The sequence below is a fragment of the Lepisma saccharinum genome, chromosome 7, assembly GCF_977018435.1.
Source record: "Lepisma saccharinum chromosome 7, izLepSacc3.1, whole genome shotgun sequence".
Lineage (NCBI taxonomy): Eukaryota > Metazoa > Arthropoda > Insecta > Zygentoma > Lepismatidae > Lepisma > Lepisma saccharinum.
Window position 1 is genome coordinate 29,461,496 of NC_139235.1, and position 16,135 is coordinate 29,477,630.

The window sequence follows — 16,135 nt, forward strand, 5'->3', positions numbered from 1 at the left end:
GGAAGCAGAAACATTTTCTTGTAGTCCAATTTTTCTTCTAAAAAACACGTCCAATACAGGAAAGATGGCAAAAGGTAGGACAAACTGTTAAACTGTAATATCATTCCCTCTTTTACGAGAAGCCTCAACAAGCCACTGTAAATCATGTGATAGCTCCGTGGCTCAACAACTCGTTGAGAGGCAGGACCTGCCATGCTTTTTTGCTGGGCGAGGCATGGCCACTGGGTTAACATCGAAATTTTTGAGCTGCCATTGGGAATCGAATCTTGGGCTCCTTGTACCAAAAGCGGGAGCTTTTTAAAAAATTCTCTTCCAGGATATATGAACATGTTCCATAAATTTTGGACTATTCATGTTTTTGTATAAATCAATATCTAATAGTTCACATTCTACAGCAAAAGATAGAAAGCAATGACGCAAATATATGAAGCTGCCCTGTGATTATCGACGTATGTTTTTCCTTGCATGCAATCAATGAGTGTTTGCTTGCGACGACGAAAAGCGCATAATGAAGATCGATATGTGCCCATGTAAGCTTCACATGTGACATGCGACACTGTTATGGATTTCCCTTTCTATCAGATCTGAATGACGTCAATAGTCTTAACAGTTCCACCAATCACCTCGTCGTTCGTAGACGTTGGTCCTATACGCTGATACAAAACAGAGTACAGAAGAAAACATGTAGAAGATAATACTCTGTGTGCTTCATATGGAAAACACAAAGTTAATATAGTCTTTGTAGTTCACTGCATGTCTTTCTAGCAACTGTGAGGCCATCTCGCGGCTGGATCGAATTCCGCATTTCTCCGCTGAATCTCTTCGGTGCAACAACTATTCTCTTTTATTGGACAAACTCAAGTCATGCTAACAAATTGATCGACTGAACTTGACTGAATCGTCAATATTGGGATCTCTATTGGGAAAACTGTGCAGATATTACTCGTTCTGTTGATACAGCAGCAACTTCACCGGGAAATACCTTAGTCTGCAAGAGTGGAATGTCATTTTCTGTTCTCAGCAGTGACGGTGATCGGGAAAGTCAGAAAGAGGAGATGAACGAAACTGAAAGTAATGCAGAAAGGAAGATAGAGACTGGAGAAAACTATTTGAAAGAACAAAAGGGAGAGAAGAGAAAGATAGACAATGAGAACGAAGAAGAAGATCAAAGGAAGAAAAAGGTGAGTTCAAATCTGGTAGAGGAAGACGCATACTGTGAAGATGCTGAGAACAAGACAGGAACAGAACAAGGAAAAAAATCGGAGGAACACATTGGCAAAAAGGCAGAAGAAAGATGTGATGCCAGTGAAAAGAAACGGATGGAAGTGGAAAGCAGAGAAGAATGTGAAGAAGTCCAAACTGCAGAGAGAGGAAGAGAGCAAGGTAATGAAGAGGTGGAGGCCAACGAAGCACTTCAAGACAAAAGAGAATCGAAAGCCAATGATAACAATGAAAGACAAAGTGATGAAAAAAAGGAGAACGAGGAATGTGATGAAACCAGTGAGGAGAAAAAAGCAGAAGGACGAAACGGAGAAAACAGTGAAAGTGACCCAAAAGGAAATGAAAAGAACGCTGGTTGGTTATGTGTTAAGGAAGAGCTTGAAGAAGTAACACAAGACAAAAAAGAAACGACAAAAAATGACGATAATGATAGAGAAAATGATGGGATGGAAGAAAAGGAACAACGCCATGAACACTGTGAAGATAAAAGAATGGAAGGAGAAGGTGGAGAATGTAGTGGAGGTGACTTAAGAGGAAAGGAAAAGGTGAGTGTTACAGAAGCATCAGACAACGCAACACTCCCAGTTCGAACAGAGTCGGAACCACACGATAACACTGACGGAGGAAATGAAGGGATAGAAACAAGCGAAGAAAGTGGTGCAACTTCAACACAGAAGAAAACGAAGGATGAAAGGGGAGACATTAATGACCCAAAAGGAACTGAGGAGAATGTAAGCGGACCAAGTATTGAAAAAGTGGAGCCCAATTCAACACAAGACGAGAAGAATGCTAAAGACGTCAGTGAAACAAACCAAGAAGAAGCAAGTAAGACGAATGCAGGTAATTTCTTGATTCTAGTTTTGTGTGTTTTCAATGTACGTGCATGCAAAAAAAAATGCACTTTTCTTTGAAACTGCACTGCCAAGCGCACTTCTCTCAATCTGCATGAAGTGTTTTCGGGATTTATAGTTTTGGAGGTACTGTCGGGGAAATCGTTCGAACAAGGGAATAGACAGAAACGAGGCACGTGCTATCTAGAAATATGTTTCGGGGGGGGTCGAACCAAGTGTCTCAGGAATAATAATAATAATAATAATAATGTTTAAATTAAAATAATTATATTAAATAGAATTAATACTAAATACAATACATAAATTAATATTATATTATTATTACACGAATAGGTAAAAAGACTGTATAAGAATAGAGATATAACAGCCCATATTTATTACGTAGCTTACCTGTAGTTAAGATAGTGTAGTGTAGTGACATAAAAACAAGTGCCCTGGCAATGAAATTAATGTCAAATAGATGAATAATTGAATATTTATGGAATAACAAAAATGATGTTACATGTATATAGTTGGAGAAAAGCAAGTTTCTGATTAATATTTTAGGCATATTGAGTAATAGGGTACATAAATCTTCTTTGTAATGTCATAACTAACTAACTCTCTAGCCTTCTTAAACCCGAAGGTTCATGGCTGCAGCAACACAGGCCTTCCATGTTTCCCTATTTTGAGCAAGTTCTATATACTCTTTTCCATCCCTACCGATTTCCCTTAGGTCCATCTCAACGTTGTCCCTCCATCTTCGTCTTGGCCTTCCTACAGGTCTCTTACCATCAGGTTTCCCAACAAGAATCCTGTAAACTCCTCGTTCCTCTCCCATTCGTGCCACATGGCCTGCCCACCTAAGTCTTCTTGATTTAATTATTCTAATAATATCTGGACATGAATACAAATTATGTAGTTCTAAATTATGTAACCTTCTCCACTCACCTGTCTCCTCATCCCTTTTAGGTCCAAATATTTTCCTAAGGATCTTATTTTCAAATACTCTCAATTTATGTTCCTCTTTCAATGTAAGGGACCAAGTTTCACATGCATATAATACTACAGGCAAAATTACTGTTTTGTATATTTTAACTTTCAGTTTCTTAGATATTAAACGAGAAGACAAAAGTTTATGAAGAGAGAAGTAACATGCATTTCCTGAATTAAGCCTACTTTTTATTTCCTCTTTAATATAATTTTCATTTGTTAATATTACTCCTAAGTATTTGAATTTGGAAACTGGTTCAAACGAGTTGTTATCATTAATTAGATTTTGATTATTACCTAACACTTGGTTTCGGCCTGTAAGCATATATTTAGTTTTCTCTTTGTTAACTTCCAAACCTATCTCTTTAGCAGTTTTGAAAAATATTTTAGCATTATTCTTAATTGTATTCACATCATCCCCCAGTAAGTCTACATCATCTGCATATGCTAACAACTGAGTCACACCATTTAATTTTAGTCCTTCTTTAGTTTCTTTTACCTTCCTAACAGCATATTCTAAGGCAAAATTAAAGAGCAATGGAGATAATGCATCTCCTTGTTTTAACCCATCATGAATTGTAAATTTGTCAGACATATTAATACCCACACGAATTTTACTTTCTGTTTCACTGGTGCATACTTTTATCATACTAACAAGCTTCTTAGGTATTCCAAACTCAACTAATATATTATATAGTTTATCTCTTTTGACTGAATCATATGCTTTTTTGAAATCAATGAATAGCTGATGGACATTTTGATTATATTCCCACTTTTTTTCAAGTGTCTGTCTGATGTGAAAAATTTGATCTGTAGTTGATCTGTTACGTTTAAATCCACATTGATAATCACCTATAATTTCATTAGCATATGGGGTTAGTCTTGTTAAAAGAATGTTAGATAATATTTTATATGTTGTTGAGAGTAGAGAAATTCCACGGTAATTATTGCAGTTCATTTTATCACCTTTTTTAAACACAGGAACAATTATGGATTCTTTCCACTGTTGAGGGATTTCTTCTTTATTCCATATTAAACAGATTAATTTATGAATTTGATACATTAATGAATTTCCACCATATTTAATTAACTCAGCTGGTATTAAATCAATGCCAGGTGCTTTGTTATTCTTTAGCCTTTTAATAGCATCTTTAACTTCAGTCAAGTTGGGTTCTGGAACTAAAGGTTCTGCTGTGTGTACTTCATTCACTTCTGATTTATCTCCTACATGGACATTTAAAAGGTCATTAAAGTAGTTCTTCCATCTATTTAGAATATCACTTGGGTCAGCTAGAAAATCACCGTCCTTATCTTTTATCAAGTTTACTTTAGGTTGCCACCCCTTTCTAAATTCATTTACACCTTTATATAAATCTCTGATATTTTTATTTTTGCTGTTTGTTTCAATTTCGTTAATTTTGGTTTTCAAGTAATCTCTTTTTTTACTTCTAAACGTGCGGTTAACTTCTCTCTTTATTCTATTATAATTGTTTAGATTTGTATAATCAGAGTTATTTAACCACCTAAGTCTAGCCTGATTTCTTATTTCTATTAGATTATGACATTCATTATCAAACCATGGCTTACTTTTTCTCGGTTTATGGTATCCTATACTTTCTTTAGCTGCTGATTCTATTGCATTACGTATGTGCTCCCAATTCTTATTTACGTCTGTTTCATTTATATTTTCATCATCATTTAAATCCTGCAAAACATCAAATCTATTTGACAGTTTAATTTGGTAATCTTTCTTAATTCTTTCATCAGTAAACTTTCCTGTATCAAATTTTAGAACTTTTAGATTTTGTTGCTTATGATTTATCACTGAGAGTCTTTCTCTTAATTTAGCAATTACTAAATAATGGTCACTAGCACAGTCAGCACCTCTATGTGTACGAACGTCAATTATACTAGTATGCCTTCTCTTATCAATGAGAATATGATCTATCTGATTGTGAGTTTTACCATCTGGAGAAGACCAGGTATATTTATGGATATCTTTATGCTTAAAAGTGGTACTTTTCACAATTAAATTCTTTGAGGTTGCAAAAGTAATCAATCTTATACCATTATCATTACTTAATTCATGAAGACTTTCTTTACCAATCGTGGGTTTAAATGTCTCTTCTTTGCCAATTTGTGCATTACAGTCACCTAACAGAATTTTCATATCATACTGAGAAAATTTATCAAAGACCTGTTCTAACTCTGCATAAAAATCATCTTTAGTATTATCATCTTTATCTTCCGTTGGTGCATGTATGTTTATTAAAATAATTTTACACCACCTACCCTGTAAAACTGCATATGATATCCTATCATTAATAAATTCTACTGTTTTAAGAGTCGATATAATTCTATTATTTATGAAAAAGCCTGTTCCAAAATTATGATTTTCAGTACCACCATAGAAAAAAGTATAATTTTTAGTTTTACAATTCCCTTCTCCTGGCCACCTAACTTCCTGGACAGCTACTACATCTAATTTATACTTAACTATCTCATTAACTGTACACTGAAATGCCCCAGGCCGGTAAAGGCTCAGAACATTCCAGGTGCCTAATTTAATATCCTTCTTCCTAACGTAGATCTTATCCTTAGTCCAGAGACCTCCCAAAGTAGTCCCCACCCGGAGATCCGAACGGGGGACTATTTTACCTCCGGAATATTTTACCTTGGGAACATCCATGGCCTTATATTGTTGTTTCTTGACATGTGTTTTTACAGTGCAGAGTTGTCAGCTCTACGCCTAACCCCCAATATGAATGGAGGAACTACTACACAAGACGAACACAAACACATTAGACAGCACAACTACTACACAAGACACACACAAACACATCACAACTACAACAAAATATAAACACAAACACACCACAACTACTACACAAGACAAACACAAACAAATTAGACAGCACAACTACTACGCAAGACAAAACCAACATACTAGACAGCACAACTACTACACATACATACTAGACAGCACAACTACAACACAAGACACATACATACACATACACACCACCGATACTACACAAGACAAACAGAAACACATTATACAGCATAACTACTACACAAAATAAACACAAACACACTAGGCACTACAACTACTACACAAGACAAACCCAAAAACACTACACAGCACAACTACTGCACAAGACACACAAACACATAACAACCACTACACAAGATAAAACACAAATGCACAACTACTACTACACAAGATTATATATACACACATACACACACATACATACATATACATACATATGTGCATATATACATATATATATATATATATATATATATATATACACACATACACACACACACACACACACACACACACACACACACACACATATAATACATAGGTTATATTTAAAGATTCTTAGTTTGTATTTTTGATTTTTTTAAAAAAAGTTTAGCATATTTAAGGATATTTCAGTTGTGTCTTACTGCCTAAAGAACATCTTAAAAACCATCCTATTACTACTGCTTTGGTTAATGAAAATTCCAGCAGCGTGTTACTGTAGCTCTGCCAAGTGTAAATTTCTCTGTCGCGTAATATTAAATATAATTTTCATCAGAAATGTATTATTATTATTATTATTAGACTATTATATAAATATGATAATTTGCTGGCGTTTCCTTGATGATTGTGTATCGATTCTCATTGATATTTCAAACTTAAAGAACGGATGAGGTGGCAGGTGCATTCCAATCTTGCCCAGGGCCTCGCGATATGTTGCTACGCCACTGTAGTATAGCTAAGATTTTGTAACTTCTCAAATTACCTACTTTCATTATTATGTCAAAGCGACTACCATATATTTTCCAATTTTTTTTTTTTTTTTTTTTGAAGGTCTTGAAATAGGTTTGTGTGTCTTGTTCATTTTATGTCAGTTTTCTGGTCTTGAAATCTTAAATCTTCTATCGGTTTCATTTTTATGTAGTTTGTTTGTTGAAAGGTGTAAATAGCATTGCCTGCCTCTCAATGTGGTCTGTAAAACTAGATAACTAGCAACAACATGAGCGAATGACGATTTGTTGAAAGAGATGACAATATGCAAAATCCTTTTATAATGCAAATTCTGATTTCACGTTCCATTTTATGGATCATCGTGCCTTAGTATTGAGGGGTGATATCTTGAGAAACTAATTTGGATATTGAATTGACAAAATTACACCAGGGAGAAAATCTGTTTAATTGATTGATTCATTTATTTGGTCACTTTATGCACAATAAGGCTAATTGGAACTGGACCTACAGTTTAAAGTGGGATCTGAACCACTATGTACCTCCACCCGGTATCGAACCCGTGACACCTTGATTACAAGCCGACGACACTCCCACTGCACCATAGAGGAGCAACCCCAAAAAATGTTTAATGTAGAACAACCACCAATCTCACAAAGTTCCAAAATATTTACGATGGCACTTTTTGCGAAACTTGGTTCATACTCCTTTACAGGTGTCAACAGTAACGGCGATTAGGGGCAGGGCCGAAAGGGCAGTTGCCCTCCCCATTTTGGCACTTTGGCCCCACGTTAACCTTATGTATCAAGGGAAATTAACCTGTCCTTGCCGCCCCCTCCCCCTACTTTTGCACCTTGGACCCCTAGTTTTGGAACCCAATCGCCGCCACTACGTGTGTGATACAAATGCTTTCTACCAAGGAATAAATGTCTACAATTTCAAATTGATAAACCTGATGAACATTTTAAGTGCTCCTAGACCAGTTTAGAACCTAACAGTTGGCAACAGTGACTGCGTGACTCTGGTATCTGGAGATGGTGCAAAACCGGAATGAGCGTTCGCTGAAGATAAGCGAGCTTGGTCTTGCAAGGCCTTCCAGTTACCCGTGGGCTTTCGATGCTTGACGGGTAAAAACTCAGGTCTACAGTTTTACTCACCAGCCAGGTGGGCCTAGGAAGCAGCTCTCTGGTGGACGCCAAGAGTGTTTTCATCAGGAAATTTGAAATTCTGCATGCTTCTAAATGAAATTTTATATTCTTCTAAATGAAATTTTATATTTCCCGAACTAAGAACGTTAGAGGTACAAATGATACATTGTAATGTCATTCAAAACCGTATGATCCCAATATAATCCTTGTCTTCCAATAAGTTCAGAGAAAATTATACGACAAATGCTAAACGAGTATATTTCCATTACATTTAATTTTCGTACTTAATAAGTATTTCTGGTTGGGGGAGGGGTCTGGACTCCCTAAATACGTCCTTCCTGTCCTTCAAAGTTGTATGATCCCAATATAAACCTTGTCTTCCAATAAGTTCAGAGGAAATTATACAACAAATGCTAAACGAGTATATTTTCATTTCATTTTCGTACTTAATAAGTATTTCGGGTGGGGGCGAGGGGTCTGGACCCCCTAAATACATCCTTCCTGTCCCTTCAAAGCAGTATGATCCCAATATAAACCTTTCCAATAAGTTCAGCTTGATATATCTTTCGGGGGGGGGGGGGTTCGGACCTCCTGGATCCGCCCCTAAATACGACCTAGACAGAAACGAGTATAATGTTGAATGAAAATTAGGGTAACAGAAGTTTATATAAATTAGTTTTATTCACATCGCTTGATGATGCCCTTTATTCTGACATTTACGGTGGCTGAATAAAGACATTCGCTTGTGGAAGTGAGTGTTGTCATAACCAGAAATAAAAAAAATTACCCTTTTCATCCAATTTTTCCCTTCATCTCGGAGAAAAAAATTTAAATTGCCATCAAAACTTTACTAACTTTTGTTATTATTAGATGCATTAGTTGAATTATTATTGCTATTTCCGCTGATTCAGAAAAATATTAAGCACATAACTTTTTCAGTGGACGGAAATAAGGAGAATAATGAATTGCTAGCAAATTATAGGTTTTGGGGGAAATATACAAAATACGCACATTTTATCATGAAATTTCTCTTTCCATTAAATTCTGCTTGAATTTCCCTGTCCCGAAGAAAATATCCCTTCACTTGGCAACACTGATGGGAGTACCAGTGAACTATTTCAATTGCCAACTTGGAAACAAAACTGCACAAATAAATGCAACCTTTATATCGAAATGATATGGGTAGCTTAGCTTGCGTGTCATTCGGACTTTGCCATTTTCTCAATAGAGTGCGTCGTGTTCACGCATGCGCTATACATGTACTGTCACTGTCTGTCTCCTTTGCAAACTTACATATTATCTTCACATGGTCAAACTTTGCTCTGATTGGCTGTTCCACAGAATCCATTCGAGGAAAGCCAGTAGCAATTAGAACATGTCCTATTCCTCCGAACCAGTCAAGCAGTCAGCCAGGCAGCCATCACACCCGGGCAGCGCCAACTAACTGGAAATCCAGTTCCGTGTGATTCTGCCTTTAGAGTTAGAGAGGCGCCTACCCCGAAGTAGGAGGGAAAGGAAACGAAAAATAGGGCGGAATATGAATGAAAAACTGGACATTTTGCTCGCTATTGAGAAATCTCCACTTAGATCAATAAGGTTCTCGTGGGGAGGGCGATGGGTGTCGCCTGAATTTTTTTATAGGGCGGTCAGGCCACTGATAGAGGAAAAGGCCTAAATACTGGCCCTCTTTTTATGTTGTCATTTCCGGAGGAAAAAATAATATATCAAGCACCTGCCTTTAAAATGCACATCTATGAAATATATACTTAAATGTAATAGCATGCTAAAGTATAGAAGGTCTTCATTTTCTTTAAAAGAAGCAAGTACCAAAAAATGGTAAAATGATGTGTTTCAAAATTGTGGTCTAAATATGGGCTACTAGTGGCAATATCACAAAAAGCAATTAAAATTTAAAAAAAACAGTCATTTATCGCTAAAACATAAAATTCATTTTTATGAATAATAATCTGTTGTTTTGAAAATCACACGGAATGGGAAAAATCGAAATTAAGAAAAACATCCAAATATTTGTTGAAAATGTGATCTCAGCATTAGACCTCATGTCATAGCCCATATTTAGGCCATCACGCTATTTTCCTTTTTCAATTTATTTTCGCTCTCTGTGGTACATATTTCACAAACACATCATGGCATTATAAAAGCCCACATTTGTTTTACGTACCGCTAATATCATAACCTATACAAAGCAGATGAGAGTTCAGAAAACGCTGAGTTAAAACATACATGCAAAAAGTTTTCGGAGGTCGCAATTCTATAACAGCGTCCAAGGCCGAAACTAACCACCACTTTCTCTTGCGAATTGGCGCCGCAACCTTTGTCCTTGACAGATAACCAGTTTCCATAGCCTCTGCCAGGCTGCAGCACCCGGGAGCTCTGATAACTCCAAAACCCATATTTAAACCTTCGCCCATATTTAGACCTTCTCCTCTACAACAGTACAAACAATACTTTCGGCTAGTCGCGACGAAGAGGAAGAGTGACGATGATGAGATTGATGAAGGCACACTCACAAATAACACCCATGCATAGATCGGGATTCGAACCAGGGACTGAAAATACCCCTGAGGGGCATTGGTCTCCGGCGGTGGTAGAAGTCGCCATTGAAAATTTGCTATTAAAATCCACTTATCGCCGTAGAGTTAGGCAACACACATAACGCCTTGCAGAAAATCCAGTATTTCAGGATCTATGTGTCCCATTTTTATTGCCGGTGAGTGTACATTACAGATTATAATATGTTCACAGCGCACACAATATGTACATAAATTGGGCACTGTGATTTTATAGTACTATAACAATGATAATGATATAATGCAGGGTGTCCAAAAAGTCACGTGCGAAACTTTGAACGTACGGAACTTTTGTGCAAAAAGTGATAGAGAGATGAAACTTACAATGGGTATTAACATTGTCTATGTGGATATTTTTCAAACATGAAACAGGAAAATCATGCTATACATGAACGCTCAGAATGCGGAAAAAATTTACTAGCGTGTAAAACAGTTTCTTGTACGAAGTAAAAATGAAACGTGAATAAGAGACAGCTGTGGAGTCGATTGCAATAATTTTTCGATGTGTATAGATTGTCTCTGTGTGGGTATTTATCGAATTGATGAAAGAACAAGCCGGACCCCTTGGCGGAGGGTCCCGGGTTCGAATCGCGGTATGGGTATTTCTGAGTGTCTCTTCATCAATTTCATCCTCATCTTCGCGATTGGCCAAAAGTGGCAGAAAAGCGAAGTAAAATAAACCAAAGCAATGAACCAATTGATAAAAGAACGATAAATCTTTATATATTAAGCATTGTATGCATTACACACGAGTTACGGGGTTAATTATGGCATATTCATCATTGAAAAATTGAAAAATTACGAGGTGCTTTGGCAACACTGGTTGTGTCAGAGGTCAGTATCAAGTGTGTCCGATATTTGGCTATGATATTCAATCAATACCCTGATGAAGTAAAAGATTTGAAAGTTATCGTAAAAATTAACGTACTAATCTTTTTTTCTAATATGAAATTCTTCAACTGAATGAAATGTACTTGTACAGTCACGGACACTGCCGGGTTGTAATGAATACATTGATTTTCAATGCAATCGTTACAATCCGGTAGTGTACGTGACTGTACATTCCAACTGGGTTTTCTTCACCTTAGTTTTGAAAACCGCAGGGGTCACAATATTTTTGTAACTATTTGGTAAGGAATTATCGCTCGAAGATTTCACCAATCGAAAGCAGGCTTGTGCGAACTGTCATGCTGCAACGGTGTGAAAGGTTGTAGTTGATTGGCTCGTTCCCAAGAGACATGTGTCGCTTCGGTCTGAAAAGTTCTTCGGATAGTTTGATTTATTTCGTGTAAATGTAAATGTTCCAAGTGTACATATAAACATGGAAGCTTTAGTATGTGGAATTGTTTTAAAAAGAGATTTGCATGTTTCAGTTTTATGGGCATTTGCGATAATATGCAATGCTTTCCTTTTTTTTCTTTTTTTGTATTTTGAAGAACCTCTGTGATAGTGGCGAGTTTCCCCAAAATTGGATGTCATATCCAAGGACGTATTTAGTACTTAGGGGGGGGGGTCCAGGGGGTCCGGACCCCCCCTCCGAAAGACTTACCAAGTACTATTATTAAATAATCATAATATACTTTTTTAGCATTTGTATATATTTGTTATTTATTCCCGCTGAGCTTATTGAAAAGCAAAGGAATTGGATCAGACGGCCTTGAAAGATAGTTCCAAAGATTTATGCACACTACTACTTAACTTATGATAAAATGTTAATCAGAAACTTTACTTTTCGTCAATGGGATGTAATCCTTTTCTGTTATACTATTCAATTTTTTATCTATTTAACATTAATTTCCTTGCCAAGGTAGTTGTTTTTATTAAAATTTTGGCGATATTAACCACACGTAAGCTAGATAGTGAATAGGTGCTGTTATATCTCTATTCTTATACAGTATTTTTACCTGTATGTTAATTAATTTACTTATTTTATTATTTTAATATAACTATTCTATTATTAGTATTATTATTAAGACACTTCGACCTCTCCCCCCGAAATATATTTCTAGATACGTGCCTGAAGTTTGCAAAATAGGTATTCACCGTATTGAAGCTATACAGTAAAACCTCGTTAATCGGAACACCGATAAGTCGGACTTCGCTTAATCCGGACAGGTAAAAGGCCAAAAAAGAATGCAAGGTTTTACGTAAATGTGTCTAGAAGTCAAGAATTGCATTCGTCCTATTCCTCCGTAACGGCTAAGAATACGTACATCCAACGTCCATGGGAGAACTTTCCAAAGAAAAGGCAGTCAATTACTGATTCTATTCTGTTTCCCGCAGACTTTCGGGAAGAAGCCACATTGACACAGGAATACCCTCGGCATATTCTCGTAAAACTCTGGTCACTATAATACGTGGCCGTACAAACCTATGCCTTTTAAATACACCATAACAAACGTGCTTTGTTGCTATAAACTGAGTTTTAATGCACTTTCTACTGTTCTTTTAGGTTATGTCAGTTCATCCGGACTTTCTTATCCCCCCATTAGCCGGATTAACGAGGTTTTACAGTATTTTTTTTTTAAAAAGATCTTAATTGGTAACATAAGGTGTTTAGTCCCTTGCACAAATGATTTGTATGAACTTTCCAGTGGTCTTTATTTATAGAAATTGAATGTTTTTCTTCATCAGATGATGGTCATCGACCTGCTATCGTTAGGCCACCTCTGGTGACGTGCATTAGTAGGCCGAAGGAGTGGGACAGAAGCAATGCGACAGATGTCATTAAGGAAGAGATAATGAGCCACTTTCGCTTGAACAACGAAGTGGAGAAGTTTCTCGGACACATCCACAGAGCAGAAAGAGTCTGCAACCCTCACCTCTGGGGCTGCTACCAGCTGAAGAAGGAAGAAATGGAATCCAGAACTCGTTGTTCTGAGCTCGTATTGTTTCACGTCACACACACCGACAACACACCTTCTATCAGCAAAAACAATTTCGACTGGAGGAAAGCATGGCGCTGCAAGTTCGGTCCGGGCGTCAGCTTCTGCGAGGACCCTTTCTATTGTGACAAATGGAGTTCATGTCGCTACAGAGAGAGGGCTCTAGTGGTGTGTAAAGTTCTCAAAGGAAGAGAGGACCGGGTTAAGGTTCGAGATGATAATCACCTCGTCACGGCCAATTACGACACTACTTACGGGTACCTTCATTACCGTAATGCCCCGTGGGTGTGGGTGAAGTACGAGGATAACTCCTTTTACCCAATGTACATTGCTTACTACAATGGGCCAGTGGAGAAAAAATGAATCTACGCTTAGCAGACGTTAGAAGAAAGGTTCTGGCGGAGTGCGTGAAAATCGAATGAGCCCGTTGTCAATTCTGTTATTGACGGGTGGGGGGCACCGGGGGCACAGTTCTTGGGTCAGTTTGCCATTTCAGTTATTGGCCGCGAGGCAAAAGAACCAAATGCACATGAGACAACAAGCAAATCAGCGGTGAACAGCCATACGTCAAAAGTTTATGTTTTATTCTATCTACAAGGGTTGGGTAAAAAGTAATGGCAACACTGCTGTCCCGTGAAAGGGGTGAGTCACAGCGCCACAAGCGTTTCGTGGCTGATAAAGGAATGTCAGACGAGGAAGTATAGTGAGTGGGAGCGATTGTATGTTATTCAGTCAAAAACAGCAGTGCTCTGAAGCAGAGGACGAGAGTGCAAGCGCCCTAACAATATGTTTAGGCAAGAAGAACAACGTCTCTCGGGCAGACGGTCAACGCAGCTTACTTCTGCACCTTCTTGCAACACCACCTTCGTCTCGCATTAAGAAGGAAGCGACGGCACGGTGTCCCATCATCCTGCTTGACAATGCAAGGTGTCACACTGCGAACAATATGACGGCGCTCCTGCATAACTGGTAGTGGGAGGTACTGGAACATCCGCCGTATTCACCGGTATGAGACCGTGTGATTACGACCGTTTTGTCAAAATGAAGGAACCACTGGGCGGGAAGCACTACGACACGCGCAAAGCCAACATACGTGCTATAGGGCGGTCACTGCGGGACATCGACAGAGAAGGACGCGCTGACGGTGTACGACGCCTTCCATACGTGTGACAGAAGGTCGTAGAGATGAGGGGCGATTACTTTGAAGGAATGTAACACGTGCTCCTCTGCCAATACAGTCAAGTACCAATTATACCAGTGTTGCCATTACTTTTTATCCAACCCTGTAAATCACTGATTTCTGCTGCTATCGAAATCCCCGTGGAAGCGCTGCATGCTATAATAAATGACGTTATGCCTACAAGGAAACCGCGTTCTGCGAAATATCCTATTTAGTTTGACAACGAACTCATTCTTATTTTGAAAAACAAAAAGCAGGTTTCGGACTTGTGGGAACAGCACCCCAGTGAACACATTTACAAAACGTTTTGTGATATTCGAACACATTCAAAATATTTACTCAGAAAGAAGCATACTGATCATGTAATAGCATAATAGAGGACGCAAAGAGGCTCTATTCGTTATAAAATTCAAGAAAGCAGAAATCATATTTTCCTCCCCCCACCTTTTGGCGTTCGTGAACTTTTGATCTAGACACCGAAGTTCCTGCGTTCGAGTCCTGGCCGTGTCGTCATTCAGCCTCAAAGCACGTTTAGACAAAAGTAGGCGTCGCCAGATATCTTACTTCACTACGTTTCATGTTTGATTTAGGAAAGAAGGAACAAAGAAGGATGGTTATTACACAACCTCGTTCCTTTCTGGACAATAAAGATCGAAATCCCCTTGGTAATTTAGTGAGATACACAAGTATTTCTCGGAAAATTGTCCACGACTATTTCAATTAATTTTCTCTGTGCTTGTAAGGAATAGTGGTGTGTCGTGGATATAGTCAGCAGCTTGTTTATCATTTTGCTTCAATTGGTCCTCAAGAGTTCGATATTACCCCCTCCCCCAAATTTAATTCTTAATCCCTCTCCCCAGAATTCAGGTGACAATTTAAGAGTTTATATGTCAGACCTCGATATTACCCCCCCCCCAAATAATGCTTATTACCATTATAATATAGTTTTCAAATTACTATTTTCATTACAATGGCACTTAAATGGTGACGTAATTAAACTTCCGTCCAATGCTGCATTGTTTATACAATCAAATTTCCATTACAAAAATGTTAGGTGGGCGCGCAACGTGCCTCCAGGTCCAGAAACCCGTCTATGGGTACTACTGTGACGTCGTTTATTGTTTATTTTATTTCCACTTACATTAAAAGAGAAACGTTGGACTGCCAAAAACTAAAAGATGCATTCCACGAAAGGTGATCCTACTCCATGTAAAAAACCAAATGAATTGAAGTACTTCTTAAAGCTTTCCTGGCGGCGTGAAGTTTTCTCGGGATGAAAATTATTATTTTTAAAGGGCATTAAGGTTTAGATGCTTATGAATGCATATAATTTGCACATTTCATCAATAAAAGTTACTAACATCTGCAACCTATGTGCTTCAGAGATAAATGAAGTCAAACTTGGCTACATTTTAAAACGTAACATAGGCACTTTTGTTAATGTTTTTCATGCATTCAGCCCATGCCATCAAACTCAAATCTTATACATTTGTTAGCAGACATCACAAGGTACTTCATAATTCTATG

At 37.7% G+C, this 16,135-nt stretch overlaps 1 protein-coding gene across 1 annotated transcript; it reads left to right on the forward strand.

Moving 5' to 3' along the window:
* The first annotated feature begins 628 nt into the window (after window positions 1-628).
* On the forward strand, window positions 629-15,601 carry LOC145990171 (uncharacterized). The gene is made up of 2 exons (XM_083125836.1): window positions 629-2,061; window positions 13,178-15,601. Exons 1-2 carry the CDS (start codon window positions 1,002-1,004, stop codon window positions 13,789-13,791), a joined length of 1,674 nt encoding a protein of 557 aa, XP_082981962.1. The 5' UTR covers window positions 629-1,001; the 3' UTR covers window positions 13,792-15,601.
* The last annotated feature ends 534 nt before the right edge of the window (window positions 15,602-16,135 follow it).